The sequence below is a fragment of the Gigantopelta aegis genome, chromosome 15, assembly GCF_016097555.1.
Source record: "Gigantopelta aegis isolate Gae_Host chromosome 15, Gae_host_genome, whole genome shotgun sequence".
Lineage (NCBI taxonomy): Eukaryota > Metazoa > Mollusca > Gastropoda > Neomphalida > Peltospiridae > Gigantopelta > Gigantopelta aegis.
In genome coordinates, this window is record NC_054713.1 from 11,448,324 (window position 1) to 11,469,812 (window position 21,489).

The window sequence follows — 21,489 nt, forward strand, 5'->3', positions numbered from 1 at the left end:
TAAAATAAAAACTGGTCTACTAACCATGACCCCTGTCAAAATTCTATAACAAGGAGACAACGCTGTTTACAGGTCGGTATGTTTTTATTTTTCATAATTCTGGACAAAATATTACTTTTAAGTTTTAAAAGATGAAAGAAATAAAAAGTTCTTTTTGTCCAATATATCATATCAAACAATTCCCTCTGGATGTTTTATTTATTGTGTACGAAGCCAAAACAAGGGTCTGAAAAGTGACTGTCGTCAACCTTAGACACGAATCTAGTCTTTATAGTTATATAAGCAAGGGACCTGATATATGAAACAGACCTTGCTTTTAAAGGTGATCGGGTGCGATCATGCTCGTACAGCGCAAGTAATTTCAATCTGACAAGTGTCAAAAACAGCACACGTTACACTCAACAAATGGTGCTCGTAAAATAGATGGGTCTATTTTATTTCCAGTTTTCATAGCTCATTTAACTAATAGGAAGGTCCTTTTATTAAAACAATAAAAATATGGTAGTAGCTTCCATGCAGTCATTAAACTGGCATTTCTCTTTGTTGAACAAATCGGGAAATACTGGTTTAATAGACAATTTTGTAGACGTACCAGTCAAAATCCACTGCTTATTTTATTTATTTTGGAGAGTGATTTTTCACTCGCCGTAGCATATTGAGGTGTGTGATTTTCCACTCGCCTATAATTTTAAAAAACCAAGAACTGATGAATATTAACCATGTACTATATGTATATGTAATCTAAAAACTATATCTCATTATGTCTTACCTTGACCTAAATAAACATCTTGTGGTTTGAGATTCATATTTTCAACTATTTCATTTGCCACCTGCAAAACAAAATAATTGTGAAAATCAGTTCTAAACTTTTGTTTACCACAGTGTTTCCATCAAGCAATATTACACAAATGTAACAAAATGAAATGTTTGCAATTAAAATTAAGCTACAAAATGATCTGACAGACAACCAAAGTTGAAACTAACAGATTTTTAAAAATGTACATAGCTTTCACCCCAACCCCAAAAGAATTGAATTTTACTCAGAAAATTTGTCATAGAAAATGTTTCAAATAATGCCACGTTGCATCTATAATCTTTTACTTTTTAATACTATTCCATAAGCAACTTTCTTACATTTTGATGGGGCAGGACTTAGCCCAGAAGTAAAGCACTCGCTCGATATGCCATTTCTCGTTTCAGCCAGTACACCACAATTGGTATTATCAAAGACTGTGGTATGTGCTATCCTGTGTGTGGGATGGTGCATACAAAAGATACCTTGCTACTAATGGAAAAATGTAGCGGGTTTCCTCTCTAAATGTTTGACATCCAACACCCGATGATTAATAAATCAATATGCTCTAGTGGTGTCGTTAACAAAACTTTTTACATGTTAAGTGTGATGTTAGTTGTGAATCAGTCCATCTTTATGCATATATACCTAGGCCATATATATAATGAATGAAACTGCTGCTTACGAGATAACATGGAGGAAAATTCCACTGGAGGCAACAAATTATAATAATTAACACATCAATAAAGAATATTTTGTTCATGCTAACCTTCATAAAAGTATCTCCAATAATTTTTCTTTTCTCTTCTGGGTTCGTGGTTGTATTCAACGTATTTGTTTTTCTTTTTCTTGAATTAGGATTATTTTTGTCGATGGCCACTGTGGTTGTTCCATTGTAAAACGTATGAGCTGCCTGTATAACTGAAAACAAACACAAATGCAGGAATGGGAAATCATAATATATGTGGGAGATTTAACCACAGACTTTATTGATATATTTTTCTACTTCTATTTACACTTTCTAGTGCTACTGATTACTGTCATCAATTGAAATGCAATTACTTATAATATTTAAAATTAAAATAAATAAATAGTTTTAAAATGTAACTAGTTATAACAGCTAATGGATTTCTCCACTTCCCTGCAATTGCCTGCGGAAATCGGCAATGCTGCAGCTCTTCATTTCCGCAGCACCTTTTTTGCCATGGACTCTTATCCATTTGTTTTCAACAGCATACTTTTTCTTAATTCAATTCAGTGGTGTAAAAATGATGTTAAAGTGAATTTATATTTAACACGTACCTTTGACCTTCAGTCCTATACCACACAATGACTCTTCAACCTGGCGACTCTCGTTTTTGCGCATGAATCCATTGTCTATGTGAATTGCGATTACCTGGTCCTGCTGTAAAGCTTTGTGCAGTAACGCAGCACACACTGTCGAATCCACACCGCCACTTAGTAACATCTGTGAATAATAATAAAAAAAAACCAACCCAGTCCTTCAACGTTTGAAAATATTAGGCGATTAATAAAAAATTCACCTCATAAGCCCCAGCTGAATGATTACAGGGCTTCTGGATTATGGTAGCCGCACTCCCATGGCTAGTGATATTCAATGCTGGGCTAGAAAATAACTACTATTGTCATGTCCGATGGGGCTTCTAGATTATGGTAGCCGCACTCCGATGCCTAGTGATATTCAATGCTGGGCTAGAAAATAACTACTATTGTCATGTCCGATGGGGCTTCTAGATTATGGTAGCCCCACTCCCATGGCTAGTGATATTCAATGCTGGGCTAGTAAATAACTACTATTGCAATGCCCGACAGCTAGTTTAATGGGGTTTTTTGTAAAATGTTGTAAATATTTTTAAGCTCTATCTCCCTTTAGGCGACATATCTGATTTTTACTATTATTTAGTAAAATTGTATTAACTTAAAGTAAAGTAAGGCTCATGAATTTTTAATCGTGGCTAGTAAATTTTTAAAATCACCGATCCCATGGCTAGTGGATTTTATAAAAATTCTAGAAGCCCTGGATTAGCATTCTACAGGAAAGAAGTTGAGTATAGGATGTAGGTTGACGAAAATATATTTTGAATAGCACAAACACGAACATAATTTAAATGATCTTAATTTACAGTAACAATAATAACTCACGGACGTATCGAATACTGGGGCTGGATGGGGTTAAACCAGATTCTATTTCAATATCTTGAGGATGGCGCAGCGACACCATATTTGATGTGGACTATATAAAAACGCTACTGAGATGACATTAAGGTGCACTTGGATTACGTATTAATTAAGATTCTGTAACAGTAGCAAATATCCATTTCACGGTCTCTGCTTTGTGACAGTAAAACAAGCATTAAAGTAACCAACCCTAGTTTTTAAACACTACGACATATTTTTCTCTATTAAAGAGAGTTTTTTATCATTTAAATTAGAAGTACTTACATTTTATTATTTAGAATATTCAGTTTTGTACACGTGAAGTGGTTCTGGTCATCCAGGTTTTTGTAATGCCCCAAAATACATTTTTCATAATTCTAAAAATGCATGTTCGTCTGAGAAGTAATGGTTATTGAGACAGTATTTCTCCGTTTAAACATCAAAGACTTTAGTTTTACTCTATTATAACCACATGCAAATGTGTTACAGGTTTGTAGATTAACTAAACTTAGTGTCCATTTTCATGGCTAAAAGTATGGTCTGTGCCTTTAACATTCGCTCATGATCAAATAAAATAGAGTTATCTCCTCATTAAAATCCTATTAATCAATCCACTGCCAAAATAGTGGGTCACAATACAGTGAACAAAGTAATTTCGAATGTGGCTGTATCTGTGGAGCAAAGTCGTACCAAAACTTTGTGGTCCCCGACAACTTGTTTAATCTCTTCGATGCAGGTCGTTTCCCGTGACTTCATCGTGTAGGTGCCCGTACAGCCGGCAACTACGAACAGGAAGTTGTGTAACATCTGTACCCCGTTCACCGTGAGATCAACTTCCGGGTGAAACTGGACCCCGTACAGTTTCTTCTTCTCATTCGCCATCGCTTAAAAAACACAAACAATTCAGAACATCATAACAAATTCATCTAAATATTCACCAATGCTTAATATATACCAACCAAACAAATAACACCCACCACTATGGTGTAGTAGTTATGCCATTGAACATAAGGCTTGTAGGTACTGGGTTCACACCCCGTTACTGGCACCTACCCAGAGTTAGTTTTCAGACATGATTGTGCACCTTAGTAAAAAAAAAAAAACTGATTTTACTCGAACACACCGATGTTAATGCGGACTGAGAGATGACTTTCCAGTTGGGGGTTTGGGGGGCGCTGTAACAACACAGGACGCCATTTTTTCAAAAGGCAAACTGTTTGCCAAATTGTTATGCAGCAAATCATTGGTCTACTGGAAACCGTAGGCCAATCACAATATGGGACAATCAAGAAGTTCAGATTGTAATATTCAATTATTTTCGGTATATCCCGGCAAATTTAGTTTTCTCTGGCACTGCTCCACTCGTTTAAAAATTATAACAACCGGAAAATAAAAATTGGTAACCGAGTATTTAAAAAGCCGAAATTTGTTTTATAACAGAAAACAATCATGTGTGGAGTTTTAATGACTCAATGGGTAGATGTAAGACCACTACACCGACTTCTCTCTCACTAACCACTAACAACTAATCATTAAGTCTCTGCCCTGGACACACAGTCCAGATAGCTGAGGTTTATGTCCAGGACAGCTTTGAATTATTGTGAACAGGAAATAAATGCATAGGTTAAGTCAAGAGTTCATAATGTTAAGTTGTATGTAGCAATGTATTCACTGTGATCCACCAGGACCAAGGAACAATACCCCTAAGTGAAAAGATAAAAGTTTGTTTTTGTTTAACACCACCACTAGAGCACATTGATTTATTAATCATTTGCTATTGAATTTCGAAACATTTGTTAATTTTGACACAGTCTGAGAGGAAACCTGCTACATGATTCCATTACAGACAGGATAGCACATACCATGGACTTTAATATACCAGTCTAGTGTACTGGCTGGAATAAAAAATTAATCCAATACCCCTCCCAATGGTGAATGATCCTAGACTGACTGCAACTGTGCATTAGGTGAGTGCTTTATGTCCCAGTGCACAAAACTCCAATGTCACCCAAACAAAAATTCAAGTGTAAATGTCAATGTTACCTGCTACTAACTTGCCCGAGTGAGCGACAGCAGTGAATCCTTTAGCGACGGCATCAATACTGTCTCCATGTGTCAGTAGCACAGACTGGGATTTTGATAAACCTCTGAAATAAAAAGACACACAGCGTATCATCTCTCTGCAACATAAGCAGGGTTTCAGTTAGTCTAAAAATACTATTAGCAATTTCACAAATTCAGTTTGCAGGGAACATTCTGTTTTCAAAATTTTGATGAGCGACATTTCTAGTCAGTTGAAAATTGATTAATAACTATCGTTTAACATTTCAAATTGAAAACTGATTAGTAATTACTGCTTAATGTTTCAAACTGAAAATGGATTAGTAATTACTGCTTAATGTTTCAAATTGAAAATGGATTAGTAATTACTGCTTAATGTTTCAAACTGTAAATGGATTAGTAATTACTGCTTAATGTTTCAAACTGTAAATGGATTAGTAATTACTGCTTAATATTTCAAACTGAAAATGGATTAGTAATTACTGCTTAATGTTACAAATTGAAAATGGATTAGTAATTACTGCTTAATGTTTCAAATTGAAAATGGATTAGTAATTACTGCTTAATGTTTCAAATTGAAAATGGATTAGTAATTACTGCTTAATGTTTCAAACTGAAAATTGTTCAGCAATTACCCAGGGCGTCTAGATTTTTTTTTTAATCCACTAGTCATAGGATCAGCAATTTTTAAAATTTACTAGCCACGATTAAACATTCACTATCCCTACTTCACTTTAAGTTAATACAATTTTACTAAATAATAGTAATAATCAGATATGTCACCTAAGGAGGGAGATAGAGCTTAAAAATACTAACACTGGGGGGTTGGGTGGGGCAGGATATTCCTATTTACAAAACTGACGTAACTACAACATTTGACCTTTTTTTTTTCACTAGCTGTTGGACATGGCAATGGTAGTTACTTACCAGCCCAACATTGAATATCACTTGCCAGAGGAGTGGGGCCACCATAATCCAGAAGGCCTTACTACCATCTAATGTTTTAAAATTGTGTAGCGATCTCTGAAAGTTGCGTGGCGATTTGATACACCAGGGCTTCTAGATTATGGTAGCCCCACTCCCATGGCTAGTGATATTCAGTGTTGGGCTAGTAAATAACTACTATTGCCATACCCGACGGCTAGAGAGAAAAAAAGGTCAAATATTGCAGTTAAGTCAACTTTGTAAATATGAATATCCGGCTCCCACACCAATGTTAATGTTTTAAGCTGTATATTCCTCTTTAGGTGACATATCTGATTATTACTATTATTTAGTAAAATTGTATCAACTTAAAGTAAAGTAGGGCAAGTGAATTTTTAATCATGGCTAGTAGATGTTTTAAATCACTGATCCTATGGCTAGTGGATTTTATAAAAATTCTAGAAGCCCTGTACACAATACTGAACAAAATGTTAGTTGAGCTTGACAACCATCAGACAACCGTGACATTTTTCAAAGAAAAGTAACCAACAGTGAAAGCTGGAACCGACTTGCCTGGTTCTTTATTTATAAAACTACGGAAATGGTTTATTTAACAACGCACTCAACACATTTTTATTTACGGTTATATGGCGTCAGACATATGGTTAAGGACCACACAGATATATTGAGAGAGGAAACCCGTAATCACCACTTCATGGGCTACACTTTTCGATTAGCAGCAAGGGGTCTTTTATATGCACCATCCCACAGACAGGATAACACATACCATGGCCTTTGATATACCAGTCGTGGTGCACTGGCTGGAGCAAAAAATGGCCCAATGGGCCCACCGACGGGGATAGATCCCAAACCGACTGCACATCAAGCGAACGCTTTACCACGGGGCTACATCCCGTTCCTTATTTATAAAACTAATGCATGAAAACGAAATCCTACAACCACCATTGTCTACTCAAGGGAGACAATCATCTCTACATAATGCAGTTCAGGCAAGTGTTCTACCACTGAGCTATATCCACCACCATTGTCTACTCAAGGGAGACAATCACCTCTACATAATGCAATTCAGGCAAGTGTTCTACCACTGAGCTATATCCACCACCATTGTCTACTCAAGGGAGACAATCATCTCTACATAATGCAATTCAGGCAAGTGTTCTACCACTGAGCTATATCCACCACCATTGTCTACTCAAGGGAGACAATCATCTCTACATAATGCAATTCAGGCAAGTGTTCTACCACTGAGCTATATCCACCACCATTGTCTACCCAAGGGAGACAATCACCTCTACATAATGCAGTTCAGGCAAGTGTTCTACCACTGAGCTATATCCACCACCATTGTCTACTCAAGGGAGACAATCACCTCTACATAATGCAGTTCAGGCAAGTGTTCTACCACTGAGCTATATCCACCACCATTGTCTACTCAAGGGAGACAATCACCTCTACATAATGCAGTTCAGGCAAGTGTTCTACCACTGAGCTATATCCACCACCATTGTCTACCCAAGGGAGACAATCACCTCTACATAATGCAGTTCAGGCAAGTGTTCTACCACTGAGCTATATCCACCACCATTGTCTACCCAAGGGAGACAATCACCTCTACATAATGCAGTTCAGGCAAGTGTTCTACCACTGAGCTATATCCACCACCATTGTCTACCCAAGGGAGACAATCATCTCTACATAATGCAGTTCAGGCAAGTGTTCTACCACTGAGCTATATCCACCACCATTGTCTACCCAAGGGAGACAATCACCTCTACATAATGCAGTTCAGGCAAGTGTTCTACCACTGAGCTATATCCACCACCATTGTCTACTCAAGGGAGACAATCACCTCTACATAATGCAGTTCAGGCAAGTGTTCTACCACTGAGCTATATCCACCACCATTGTCTACTCAAGGGAGACAATCATCTCTACATAATGCAGTTCAGGCAAGTGTTCTACCACTGAGCTATATCCACCACCATTGTCTACTCAAGGGGGACAATCATCTCTACATAATGCAGTTCAGGCAAGTGTTCTACCACTGAGCTATATCCACCACCATTGTCTACTCAAGGGAGACAATCATCTCTACCTAATGCAGTTCAGGCAAGTGTTCTACCACTGAGCTATATCCACCACCATTGTCTACTCAAGGGAGACAATCACCTCTACATAATGCAATTCAGGCAAGTGTTCTACCACTGAGCTATATCCACCACCATTGTCTACTCAAGGGGGACAATCACCTCTACATAATGCAATTCAGGCAAGTGTTCTACCACTGAGCTATATCCACCTCCCACCCACCCGCCTTGTTTAGTGCGCTGGACCCCTGAAGGGAAAAGAAAGAGAGGACGTCCGAAAACAACATGGCGCCGAAAAGTGGAAATAGAGATGAAGGAGACAGAACACAGTTGGGGCACATCAAGAGACTGGCAAGGGATAGACCGGTGTGGAGGAACTTTGTCGCTGCCCTAAATACCATTAGACATGACAGAAAATGATGATGTCATTAACTCACTTGAAAAGAAGGCACTTTGTGTCAACAGTAATATCAAACTGACCATCTTCCCGCGCACTGCTTTTTGTCACAGTTCCGCCATGCTCTTTATTCAACATCTAAAACAGAAAACAATAACAAAAATATGTACAGTAAAACTGAACAAATGTATCAGTTACTAATGCACTAATTGGAACGAGCAAAAAAAGTTGAATGTATCCACCGAGGTGATTCGATCCTGCAACGCAAGCACCTCAAGTGAGCACTCGATCGACTGAGCTAAATCCCACCCCATATGGTATTAAACAGAGACTGGGAATACTGGGGGTAAACACTGAACATCTGGCCACAAATATGCATATAAGTAACACCAGACTTTATCAAACTTTAGTGTAATTTTAAACATCAACTGTTCTGAAATAACATAAAATTTAGTCAATTACCCTTTCACGAATGAACATTATTTTAGGCATTTATAACCTTTAAGTAAAAATATGCGAGTAAAAGTCATAAAAAGTATTTTTTGTTAAAAATTAATCTTAGATTAGTACTTTTATATGGAGGCGAGACGTAGCCCAGTGCTTGATGCACGGTCGGTCTGGGATCGATTCCCGTCGGTGGGCCCATTGGGCTATTTCTCGTTCCAGCCAGGGCACCACAACTGGTATATAAAAGGCTGTGGTATGTGCTATCCTGTTTGTGGGAACATGCATATAAAAGATCCTTTAGCATTAGGAAACATGTAGTGGGTTTCCTCTACCGACTACAAGTCAGAATTACCAAATGTTTGACATCCAATAGCCGATGATTAATATATCAATGTGCTCTAGTGGTGTCGTTAAACAAAACAAACTTTTAAATTATATAAACTAATTTCATACTCTCCACAGGCATTGAAATACTGAGACAGGTAGGACAATTTACCTGTATAGCAACAATTCAGGGGTCGAAATACTACTATCCCAACTGGTTTTTGCTGGCCAACATCACCACGGGCCAGTACACATTGTTTCCCCCCCCCACCGTTATCCCAACAATTATTTTTACATTAAATTTTATATTCACACAATATAATGATTGAATCATGTTTAATTCGAATCGGCAGAATTTATAGCCTTTCAGAACGAATATCCGGAAGGTATTTTAGCAAATTTCAACCCCTGCTCCACGTCCAACATTACTCTAGTGTTGCAATACCTGAAGGCCGTAACATATCCCAAGCAGTGGTAAGCCACAGTTGAAGATGTCGGCATCGTACAATGGAGCGTCCGTGTCATTGACAGAACTTGGGCCTCCCGATATTATTATCGCTCTGAAATAAAACAATTATATATATTATATATATATGAAAACCCCCACAAGATCAACCCATTATATGGCAACAAAATATCTAAAGTAAAATACAACAAAAACATATAAGACTAGGTATCTAATATTATATTAGCCCGAAAGTGTAGACTAGGTATCTAATATTATATTAGCCCGTAAAGTGTGTAGACTAGGTATCTAATATTATATTAGCCTGAAATGTGTGTAGACTAGGTATCTAATATTATATTAGCCTGAAAAGTCTGTAGACTAGGTATCCAATATTATATTAGCCCGAAAAGTGTGTAGACTAGGTATCCAATATTATATTAGCCCGAAAAGTGTGTAGATTAGGTATCCAATATTATATTACTATTAGCGCGAAAAGTGTGTAGACTAGGTATCCAATATTATATTAGCCGGAAATGTGTGTAGACTAGGTATCTAATATTATATTAGCCTGAAAAATGTGTAGACTAGGTATCTAATATTAAATTAGCCTGAATCAGTGTGTAGACAAGGTATTTAATATTACATTAGCCTGAAATATGTGTGGGTCATAAAACTGAAGACTGGAGAAAACTTGGAGCGAAGAGAAAAAGAAGGAAGTTGAAAGAAAGAAAGAAAGAAGTGTTTTATTTAACGACGCACTCAACACATTTTATTTACGGTTATATGGCGTCAGACATATGGTTAAGGACCACACAGATTTTGAGAGGAAACCCGCTGTTGCCATTACATGGGCTACTCTTCAGATTGGCAGCAAGGGATCTTTTATTTGCGCTCCCCACAGGCAGGATAGCACAAACCATGGCCTTTGTTGAACCAGTTATGGATCACTGGTCGGTGCAAGTGGTTTACACCTACCCATTGAGCCTTGCGGAGCACTCACTCAGGGTTTGGAGTCGTTATCTGGATTAAAAATCCCATGCCTCGACTGGGATCCGAACCCAGTACCTACCAGCCTGTAGACCGATGGCCTGCCACGACGCCACCGAGGCCGGTAAGAAGGAAGTTGAAGTCACATAACTGGAACTACAGGGAGCACACAGTGTGAAGAATTTTAGGCCATCCCATCGGCTGTTGGGATGTTCTGACCTGACCACTTGCGTGGGGGGTGGGGAGAGGAGAGGTGCACTTATTGAGGACAGGTAATGAAAAGTATTTCACTGACAGTGGGCATTATTGCAATAATCTGACTGCTTACTTGTAGTGTTTTTCTTTCAGTGTGAATGCTGGCGTGTCCAGCGGAAGAATGTCACACTCTACGTTCAGTTCCCGAACCTTCCTGTCAATCACCTGAAATGAAAGTACAATCGTCACAGTTTACATTACTTAGTCCACATGTACATACAGTGTAAGGAATGGGATGAAGTTTTCTGATTTACCACTGCTTTCACAAGCCAAACAATTATCAATTAAAATTAACATGTATGTATCATGCCAGGGCTAGCTGTGGGTGATCAGAAAATTTCGCCAAATTATGTCAACAATGCAAAACCTGAAGCTATTTTCCAATAAAAGATCAATTATTACACAATTTTTTCCCCGCCAAATTAAAATAAAATTTGTCAATTGTTCTTAAATAGTAGCAGAGCTAGCCCTGCATGGTTTGAGGGACTAGCTATATGTATTTTATCAGGCATCGAAATAAGCATTGTCCGGTAACCCATTTACAGGTTACCACAAAATATAGCCTGGTAACCTATACAATGTAGGTTACCACAACTATATGAAAGTTAGAATTGAATTCCTGTTACTGTTACTTTTAACGTGGACATTCTGAAATTGTATCGGTGCGTGCGAACATCGGTACAAGAAACGAAATCCTGAAGTAAATTTATCTAGTGGGCGCTGCTTAAATGCGGATTGCCGAGATTACTTGGAATTGCACAAGTGCGCGTGAACATAGATGCAATTCCTTACAAGAAAATGAAACGCAGAAGTCCGGAATGCATTGCCTGGTTTACGTTCGGAAACGAAATTACCGTTACATTGAAATGTTTGTCGAGAACGAAACACCGTTCTCGACTGTGGTAACCTCCCGGTAACCTGAACGACCGTTCTCGACTTATTTCGATGCCTGTTTTATGCCAAGCACATCAGAACTGTGGATTTGTTTTCTAAATTAAAATGCTTAAACAGTAAATAAACAACATTTCTTAAACATCAACTTTTGTCGAAGTAATTTAAATTCTTACATATACTTCATTTTGTATTAGAATGGCATTATGTATTACATAACCAACCTGTGAATAAAGTGCAATTAAGTTTCAGTTTGAACTAAATAAAACCTGAAACTTAGTAATAATTAGTTCTCTATTTATTGAAGGGACAGGACATAGCTCAGTGGTCAAGTGCTCACTGATGCGTGGTCGGTTTGGGATCAATACCCGTGGTATGTGCTATCCTGTCTGTGGGATGGTGCAAATAAAAGATCCTGTGCTACTAATGGAAGAATGTAGTGAGTTTCCTCTCTCAGACTATGTCAAAATTACCACGTCTGACATCAAATAGCCGATGATTAATAAATCAATGTGCTCTACTGGTGTCATTAAACAAAACAAACAAACTTTTTAACTATTAATTGATAAAACGGTTCAATTAAACTCTGTTAATCAAGCCGTATCAATACAATGAAATACTTTCTTTAAATATTTACAATTTGCAGACAAAAAAGTTTGTTTTGTTTAACGACACTACTAGAGCACATTGATTATTAATCATTGGCTATTGGATGTCAAACATTTGGTAATTTTGACATATGGTCTTAGGGAGGAAACCCGCCACATTTTTCCATTAGTAGCAAGAAATGTATGCACCATCCCACAGACAGGATAGCGTATACCACGGCCTTTGATATACCAGTCAAGTGCACTGGCTGGAACGAGAAATAGACCAATGGGCTCATCAATGGGGATCGATCGCAAACTGACCACGCATAACCGAGTGCTTTACCACTGGGTTACGTCCCGCCCCCAATTTGGGGACAAATAACAATAAAACTTCTGTAGTATTACTTGAAGATTGTGACAGTTCCAAATGATAGTCTAGAGACGATGTTTAAAACTCTAAACATTTATAATGATATGTATGTACAAACCTTCCCATACTGTGCACCAGCATCGAGTATTGCGACTTTCTCTCCATTTGCTGCTCCATCCCCACTCATACATTGTGCAGCAGAACCATTCATCACAATATTAGCTGGAAAATAACAAATTAAATCTTCAAAATAGTATATATATATATATATATATATACATTGTATATGTAAACATATATATTCCACTAAAAGCTGAACTTTCCTTATCCTTCTGATAACTGCAGACGAGATATCTCGCCTGACGTCACGCCAGTCGACATACTGCAGGGTGTACACTTTACGGTCGCCCAATCGCCCATGGCGAGTTAAAATAGCGTTGGGCAAGTCAAAACCGTATCATGTGTCGCCCGCCTGGCAATCGAAAATTTCCGCATATTGTGTTATGTATCAAAATGCAAATAACTAATGTCTGTAAGAGATCGGAAAGTTATTTTGTATTTATTGTTTTCAACTGGTTTCCTATTAGTATCTGCACAACCAAACCCATATAGGACATAATAGCAACCACTTCTCCAGTCTATCGAACTGTCTAAAGCCATTCGGAATGCCTCGGCCAGTTTTGATTACATACTTGGGGAAAATCCTGGCCACATAAAAGTATTCATAGGTTCAATCGGAACACCTCGACCATGTCCATCTTTACTTTCCATTTAGTTACAATCAGAACAACTCACCACATGCTGCTATGCTATGTTTGGCAGAAAGATTTTGTTTAGGAGCCTGGAGTTTTCCGAAGTTAACCGTGTTAGAAAGTTTTTGTTTTTTTACGGAATATACAGTCTCCTATACCAAACACCCAATCGTCACTGTGAACAATGTCAACAGCAGCTATCATTGCCTGTGCACGTGCGAGTGTTGTTAAATAATTATTAAGCCTTTAACTTGTGTTGTTTGTTTATTTCTCTAGTGGATGTCATTATTGTTTGTATAGATTGCTGTCAGCTTAGTATTTTTTTAATTCCTCGTCATACGCCCATAAAAGCACCTTATTCATTCCAAGACCGAGCCTTGGTAAAACATTCCAGATGTTTGATTGTGTGGGTTCTGTGACAACATAATAATTATAATTTAATTACAACAGTTTGTAATAAAACTAAAACAAGTTCTGTTTCCTTCTTTTTGTGTTGTTATTATTAGTGATTTCCCGAGAAATTCGGCAAGGCATGGTAGACCAAACAGTTTTGGGGCATTTTCACCATTTTCGGGGCACTTGTTTTCATTAAAAATACACAAAAATCAATTGAAATAAACATTAATGTAATTTATGTGCTTGCTTTAATAAATGAATGGCAAAAGATATAAAATACATATTTTATTAATTAATAATACCTTTTGGGGTGTTTTATAAAGGAAATTTTAGAATTAATTAGTGAAAAAGGCTTGTTTAATCTCAGGGCAGCATGGTGCTGATTAAGGCAAGATGGTGCTAGACTACTGAGGCATGGTGCTGCACCATGCTAAAACAAGCTAGGGAAAACACTATATTATCGTTTGTATAATATGTTAACATATTTTTAAAGTGCAAAGTTGGGTTTTTTAAACGAAATTTGGTCGCGGGCCATTCAAGAGTTGTACGGGCGAGTCAAAGTGTTGCTGAGAGTGGCCCGATTGGCCAGTCAAAACGAAATCCCAAGCGCATACCCTGATACTGCACACTGTATACAGTTCATTCCCCAATTCAAATTTTCCCGCTGTTTTGTACATGGCACTCACCATGAAAAATACCTTGGAATTTTGAGTTAAAAAAGTGGTTTTCGGCCAGTATTTTCGCTTGACAACCACGACAGCACATCGCAGTCATTTTCAGGGATCGATAGTTGATTGTGACAGCTAATTTGATAATAAATTTGATAGTTTTACCAACAACGAAAATCGCCAAATATTGGGATATGAATCGTAGTCCGTGTTTGTTTTCTTTAAAGTATGGTCAAAAAACTGTTATTGGGGAATAATGGACATAAATAATGGACAACTGGCTAGAAATGCCCCTAAATAAACACGACTTCTTTTATTATTTTCCTAATTCTAATCAACATTAATTGATCAAAAATATCATAAAAATTAGAAAAACCCACCAAAAATAATACTTACCAATTTAAATATGAACTTTATTTTTATGTATTTATAAAACATTTAAGTGAATATATGTAAGTAAAAATTATAAACTTGTACCCACTCAACGTGGTTTTTGTCAAAATTAATCCAGTAGTCTAAAGGTTAAGAGGCAATTATTCAATTTCAATCCTGGGCCCATAATTTCAAAGCCATTTTTGCACTACGAAATAATAAAACCACTGTAAGCTATGACATCACTATGACATGTGCTGTAGTGACTTCATAGTCCATGATCGTTTCACAATTTCGTAGCCGTAATTAGAGCTGGGCGGTATACCGTATACAACCCCTGCAATTAAGAAAATTAAAATGCCCCCCAAAAATGCGGATTGTAAGTAAATCTGAATGATGAGTTTGTTATTTGTTTCGTTTGCTAATATTCTGTAACATTCATTAATACCAGTGGCAGTATTCATTGACTAAAAGTGACGTAACAGTTAACATGTGAATGACACGTGCACGATCACAGGGCTTCTAGAATTTTTATAAAATCCACTAGCCATGGGATCAGTGATTTACGTGTACAAAGATTCACAAGGCCTACTTTTCTTTAAGTTATTTAAATTTTACCAAATAATAGTAAAAATAAGATATGTCATCTAAAGAGGGAGATAAGAGCTTAAAAACATTAACATTGGGGTTGGGGTGGGGGCAGGATATTCATATTTATAAAAGACATAACTGCAACATTTGAAAAATATAATCCACTAGCCGTCGGGCATGGCAATAGTAGTTATTTACTAGCCCAACATTGAATATCACTAGCCATGGGAGTGGGGCTACCATAATCTAGAAGCCCTGTCTGGCATGGCAATAGTAGTTATTTACTAGCCCAACATTGAATATCACTAGCCATAGGAGTGGGGATACTATAATCTAGACGTCCTAGGCAGTATTCATTGACTGGAATTAATGTAACAGTTAACATGCGAATGACACGTGCACGATCAATAGAAATTATATTAGAATAGAATAGATGTTTCACAACACCCCAGCACGAAAAATACATTGGCTACTGGGTGTCAAACTATGGTGCATGATCAAGAACAATGGGATGTAAACACTTCAAGTGACTAGTAGGAGTGTAAGTTGAAAATTTTACTGAAAATAAGACATTCATACTGCACCATCGCCATGGTTCAACAATATATACTACTCAAAACAATTTAAGGGTCAGACGATATTTTCGACATTATTTTCTGAATGTCAATTATATTAGCTAGAACATAATGTCCAGCATGGTATTGTTCCATTTTGACGAAAGTGGGTCTAAGCAACCCATAAATGAATTAAAATCCTCTGTCATTGACACTGTCGACTAGTTCTAATGGCGAAAACATGCTTACATTTGCACGTAAATTAGGGCGAAAGCGAAAGGTCTGCTAAGTGCCCATAACTTGCTTTTTCACAAAGCGCTTCATTTGCACGCTTTGCATATGTATTCCATGTTCCCAATGCTGAATTTCCGTATAATTGGAGCTTGCGTTCGTGTACGGTGCACACTCCAAATTCGACAATGGTACGACTTCAACTGACTATCGAAGATCGAGGAAGGGCTATTGCTTGGCTTCAGGATGGCAATACGCAAAGAAATGTTGCTCTGAGACTTGGTGTCAGTCAGAGTGTTGTTGGCTGACTGTGGCAACGGTACCAAGCAACGAATTCTGTTCGAAATCGTCCACGTTCGGGAAGACACCGAAGCACTACAAATAGAGGACCGCTACATCACCAATATGGCTCTACGTCAACGCACAACCACTGCACACCGATTACGTGACAATCTGCGGACTGCGACTGGAACTCGAGTGTCTGATCAAACCATACGCAATCGTCTGAGAGTCAATAATCTACGCTGCCGTCGCCAGGCTGTTCGACCACCACTCCTACCACGTTACAGAACGGCCAGACGTCACTGGTGCACGCTTCATCTGTGGTGGCAACGTGTTCAGTGGGGTCGAGTGATGTTCACTGATGAGTCCAGGTTTAGTCTCAGTTCAACGACGGTCGGGTTTGTGTCTACAGACGTCCTGGGGAGCGCTTCGCTGACGTTAACGTTAGACAACGTCACCGGTTCGGTGGTGGCAGCGTCATCTCTATCCACCACAGGACCCCCCTCTATGTGGTGGATGGCAATCTGAATGGAATCCGCTATCTGAATGAGATTATCTGGCCGTTGGTTCTCCCAGGCCTTCAGCAGATTGGCGGCGGGGCAGTTCTGCAGGATGACAATGCCAGACCCCACCGCGCCAGCGTGGTAACGGACTTTCTCAGACAACAAGGTATCGCCAGGATGGATTGGCCAGCATATTCGCCTGACTTGGCCCCAATAGAGAACGCCTGGGACGAATTAGGCAGGAGAGTTCGGGATAACCATGCCCCTCCGGCCAACCTTCATGATCTGGGTCAACTTCTTATGGCAGAGTGGCAGGCCATTCCCCAAGAGTTCTTCAGACGTCTGATCAACAGCATGAGGAAACGATGTGTCAAGTGTATTCGCGCCAGGGGTGGATTCACACACTATTAAACGAATGTTCTAATGTGTAAAATCAATGTTTGACAACCTTCAACTTTGACAGCATGTCATGTGACTTTCTTGTATACAGTGACGTTTATTTGTGTTTTTTTGTAAATATGGAACAATAAATAAAAAATTTGGTGTAGTTTACATCATCAATCTAATACACTCTGAAACTTATTTTGCCCTTATTACTAGTTCACCCGAGTCATTTTGAGCAGGGTTGAGCCGTTTCGCCCAATTTTTATTTTGTTAATAAAGTACATTTATTCATTGATTTGTCCTATATCCATCGATTTTTACATGTCAGACATTGTGATCTACATTGTGTGTTTATATTTAGATAAAAATAATATTCTAATTTTGTTTATTTCCAATGTCATTTACTCCAATCTAATTAAAATTAGCTCCACTATTACACATGGATCTAACAGCAGCCCGTTGGAGCTCATGTCTAGTTGACCTTTCATTCAACCAACAAAAACCTGCAAAATCATGGCAGTGATTTGAAAAGAATTTGAAAACATTCGGGATTATGCCGAGGGTATACGAAATGATTCGGGTGAATTACGAAATATGACAGAAACTAATTGCAATATAAAATTTGTTTCATGACGAAAAAAACAAAACGTGATGGTGTAGCCATAGATACTAGTATACAATCTAAGAGTTTATTATTGCATTTTTCCCCCTGTTTTTCTTCAATGTTGAAATAAACTAACAAGTTCACCTATTGCATAAATAACCTTGCCCGATATTTTTAGAATATGCATGCTTCCGAATAATGATATAAAAGGCGAAGTGTAATTGGTCGATATTTAACCTTCTGAGTACTGCACGACGTCACGTCAGTCGACATACTGTATACTGTATACAGTGCATTCCCCAATTCATCTTTCCCGCCGTTTTGCACACGACACTCACCGGAAACGGAAATATAATAAAAGAAAAAAGATTTTGTTTTCAAAATGGTGGCTTTTGTTCTGATTTTTTCAATTGAAAACACCTTGAAATTTTGAGTTCAAAAAGCGGTTTTCGGCAAGTAATTTCGCTTGACAAAAATGGCGGCACATTGCGGTCATTTTCAGGGATCGATAGCTGATTGTGACAGCTAATTTGATAATAAATTTGATCGTTTTACCAACAACAAAAATCACCAAATATTGCAATATGAATCGTAGTTCGGGTTTAAAAAAAAATTCTGGTCAGAAAACCAGTTATCGGGAATAATGGACATAAATATTGGACAGCTGGCCATAAATGCCCGTAAGTAAACACAACTTTGTCGATTTTTTGCCTAATTTTAATCACCATTAGCTGATCTAAAAATTATAAAAATTACAAAAACCCACGAAAATAATACTTACCAATTCATATGTGAACTTTATTTCATGTATTTATAAAACATTTAAGTGAATATATGTGAGTAAAAATTATAAACTTGTACCCACTCAACGTGGTTTTTGTTAAAAATTAATCCAGTAGTCTAAAGGTTAAATTGTTATTTATAGATGAAATGTCACCTGAAATGTCCACAAAATGCTGTTAGATCTACTGGTAGACCCAGTAGAGCTAATTTAATCAGATTGCATTTACTCAAGCCATATGCACGAAATACGTACAGGCCTTAGATAATATACAGACAATGTATTCACATTAATAATTAATTTATGAACAGTCACACTGCATACTACCGAGTCTGAATTTAAGTGAATATATGTGAGTAAAAATTATAAACTTGTACCCACTCAACGTGGTTTTTGTTAAAAATTAATCCAGTAGTCTAAAGGTTAAATTGTTATTTATAGATGAAATGTCACCTGAAATGTCCACAAAATGCTGTTAGATCTACTGGTAGACCCAGTAGAGCCAATTTAATCAGATTGCATTTACTCAAGCCATATGCACGAAATACGTACAGGCCTTAGATAATATACAGACAATGTATTCACATTAATAATTAATTTATGAACAGTCACACTGCATACTACCGAGTCTGATGTAGATTTCGCCTAGCTTCAGTTGACAGAACGTAAACAGCTGATAAGGCATTAAAGCCGCACACCCTAGTTCCATCCAGCGAAAATAAATTATAATTTGGTTAATCTACAAACCTGTAACACACTTAGATCACGTTTTTATCAAATGGAGTGAAAAAGCAGGTTTTATATCAATAAATACCATGGGAATCCTCATGTCCCAATTGCTTGAAATAATTTTGAAAGTGTATTCTGATGTCACCGGTAGATGTCGCTCGAAGCACAACAATGCCTACGTCACGACAAATTTCACCGACTTGGGGTGCGTTCTTTTCACCTCTCCTGGACATGTTCCAACTGTTGTCCTGGTTGTATCCCCTCTCCAGATATCGTAGGACGTAGCAAAATTATTGGTTTTAAGGGTTTGTAACGTTTTGTATTGAGACACTTACTTGTCTGAACTTTATTGTTACTGAAAATGTTCACGAACTGTGAAGAAAAATCTCACAAATGAACAACAACAAATCGGATGTTTATTGCGCGAACTGTGCACGAGAAAACAAACCAAACCAAAATGATAACGGTCACGTGGTATACCAACGTCTGTGACATTGAAATGGAAATATCCCGTCTAAAAATAGATTAGACCGTGTCTGCTCAACGTTTTTTTCTCAAACGTGCGTCCGTTTTTCGGAAATACGAAAAATGCATTTTGTGGTATTACAAACACCAGGATTACCAGGATTACCAAAAAACACTTCAGGTGAATGGAAATGTATATTCTAAATAATAAACGGTAAGTAAAGTGCAATTTTATTCGTGAAAAGATGGGTTTAATAGCGAAAAACAATGCCGTAATGGTTAACAACTAGCCTTAACTAGGGTGTGTCCCTTTAATATCCAAAGACAGAAAATTAACTAATATTTGGTAATAAATAATGAATAATTACAGAAGACAAAAATACTTCAAAACTATAATAAATAGATTTATTTTGAGGGGCAAAACGACTCGGGTATGAGATTTAGAGTGAACCAACCCTGGGTGGATAGGACGAAGGGCGAAACAATGCAGTGTTCGAAATGGTTTTAGGGCGAAACAACCCGGATTCGTACGAAGCCAAAACAAGGGTCCGAAAAGAGACGGTCTTCGACCTTAGGCCTAAATATTTAAAAGGTTGCTATTAATACCCAAAATAAATAATAGTAAATTAATAAAGCATGATAGATTAAGGGGGTTCAATGTCATATTTTTATATGTCCATCATAAAAACATGAATTGCGTTTTTTCTGTTTAATGTCGTCATGATTATGTCGACAAAATGTTACTCACGACAATAGGCACAACTTACATATTAAACGAATTTAAAGTGTAGATCTACAATAAAGTGACCGCATAGACAAAAAACTAAACCGTTCTTTGCACTTCTAGTGATCAGATCTTTTCCTGAAATAACTTAACTCTGTTTATCTTAATGCTGTCACGTCTATTGCAATTAATACTAAAATATTTTTGCTCCAACTTGACCAAAACCACATTACGCGGAAAGCCGTGTCGAATGCAGTTGCGCATGCGTAATATTTGCCATTTCCGGGTTTAAAAACAGTGGCGGCAAGAGGTGGGGGACTGCTACTCGCGATTCACTAATATCAGGTAGCACTATACCAATTAATTTCCGGCTGGGTCGAAGTTCGAGGTGCACCGCTTTTGGTAGAGAAGTGAACACCACAAGTCCTGTGATTGGTTATAAATGTGAATGTGTTGGTAGTAAAAAAAATTAGTTTCATCTGGGCTAAAAATGTATACAATTTTAATTCATCTAGTACCACTGTGTCAAGTAGCCTTGTGCTTGGAACATGTATGGGGTACATGTAAAAAAAAAGTACTAAAATTTTGTGCGAAACTAGGGGTTGTAAAAACATCTGGTTATACCGAAAATGAGCCATGAAAGGTACCATTTTTTGCAGTTAATAATTTGAGGTAGGGGT

The 21,489-nt window shown here is 37.6% G+C and overlaps 1 protein-coding gene across 3 annotated transcripts in view; it reads right to left on the bottom strand.

The window, feature by feature from the left end:
* Positions 1-21,047, bottom strand: part of LOC121390051 (GMP synthase [glutamine-hydrolyzing]-like) — a 33,136-nt gene extending 12,089 nt beyond the window's left edge. For 2 of the 3 annotated variants that reach the window (XM_041521758.1, XM_041521760.1), the window contains exons 1-10: positions 20,853-21,047; positions 12,892-12,995; positions 10,996-11,087; positions 9,678-9,792; positions 8,502-8,599; positions 5,015-5,118; positions 3,662-3,855; positions 2,096-2,261; positions 1,563-1,714; positions 770-830 (exon numbers count right to left, since the gene is read on the bottom strand). In XM_041521758.1, the coding sequence (XP_041377692.1) occupies positions 770-830; positions 1,563-1,714; positions 2,096-2,261; positions 3,662-3,855; positions 5,015-5,118; positions 8,502-8,599; positions 9,678-9,792; positions 10,996-11,087; positions 12,892-12,984 (1,075 nt within the window). In that variant the 5' untranslated portion in view covers positions 12,985-12,995; positions 20,853-21,047. Of the gene's footprint in view, positions 1-769; positions 831-1,562; positions 1,715-2,095; positions 2,262-3,661; positions 3,856-5,014; positions 5,119-8,501; positions 8,600-9,677; positions 9,793-10,995; positions 11,088-12,891; positions 12,996-18,347; positions 18,390-20,852 lie in introns of those variants that run through there. The other variant, XM_041521759.1, reaches the window with a different exon arrangement.
* Between the last annotated feature and the right edge of the window lie 442 nt (positions 21,048-21,489).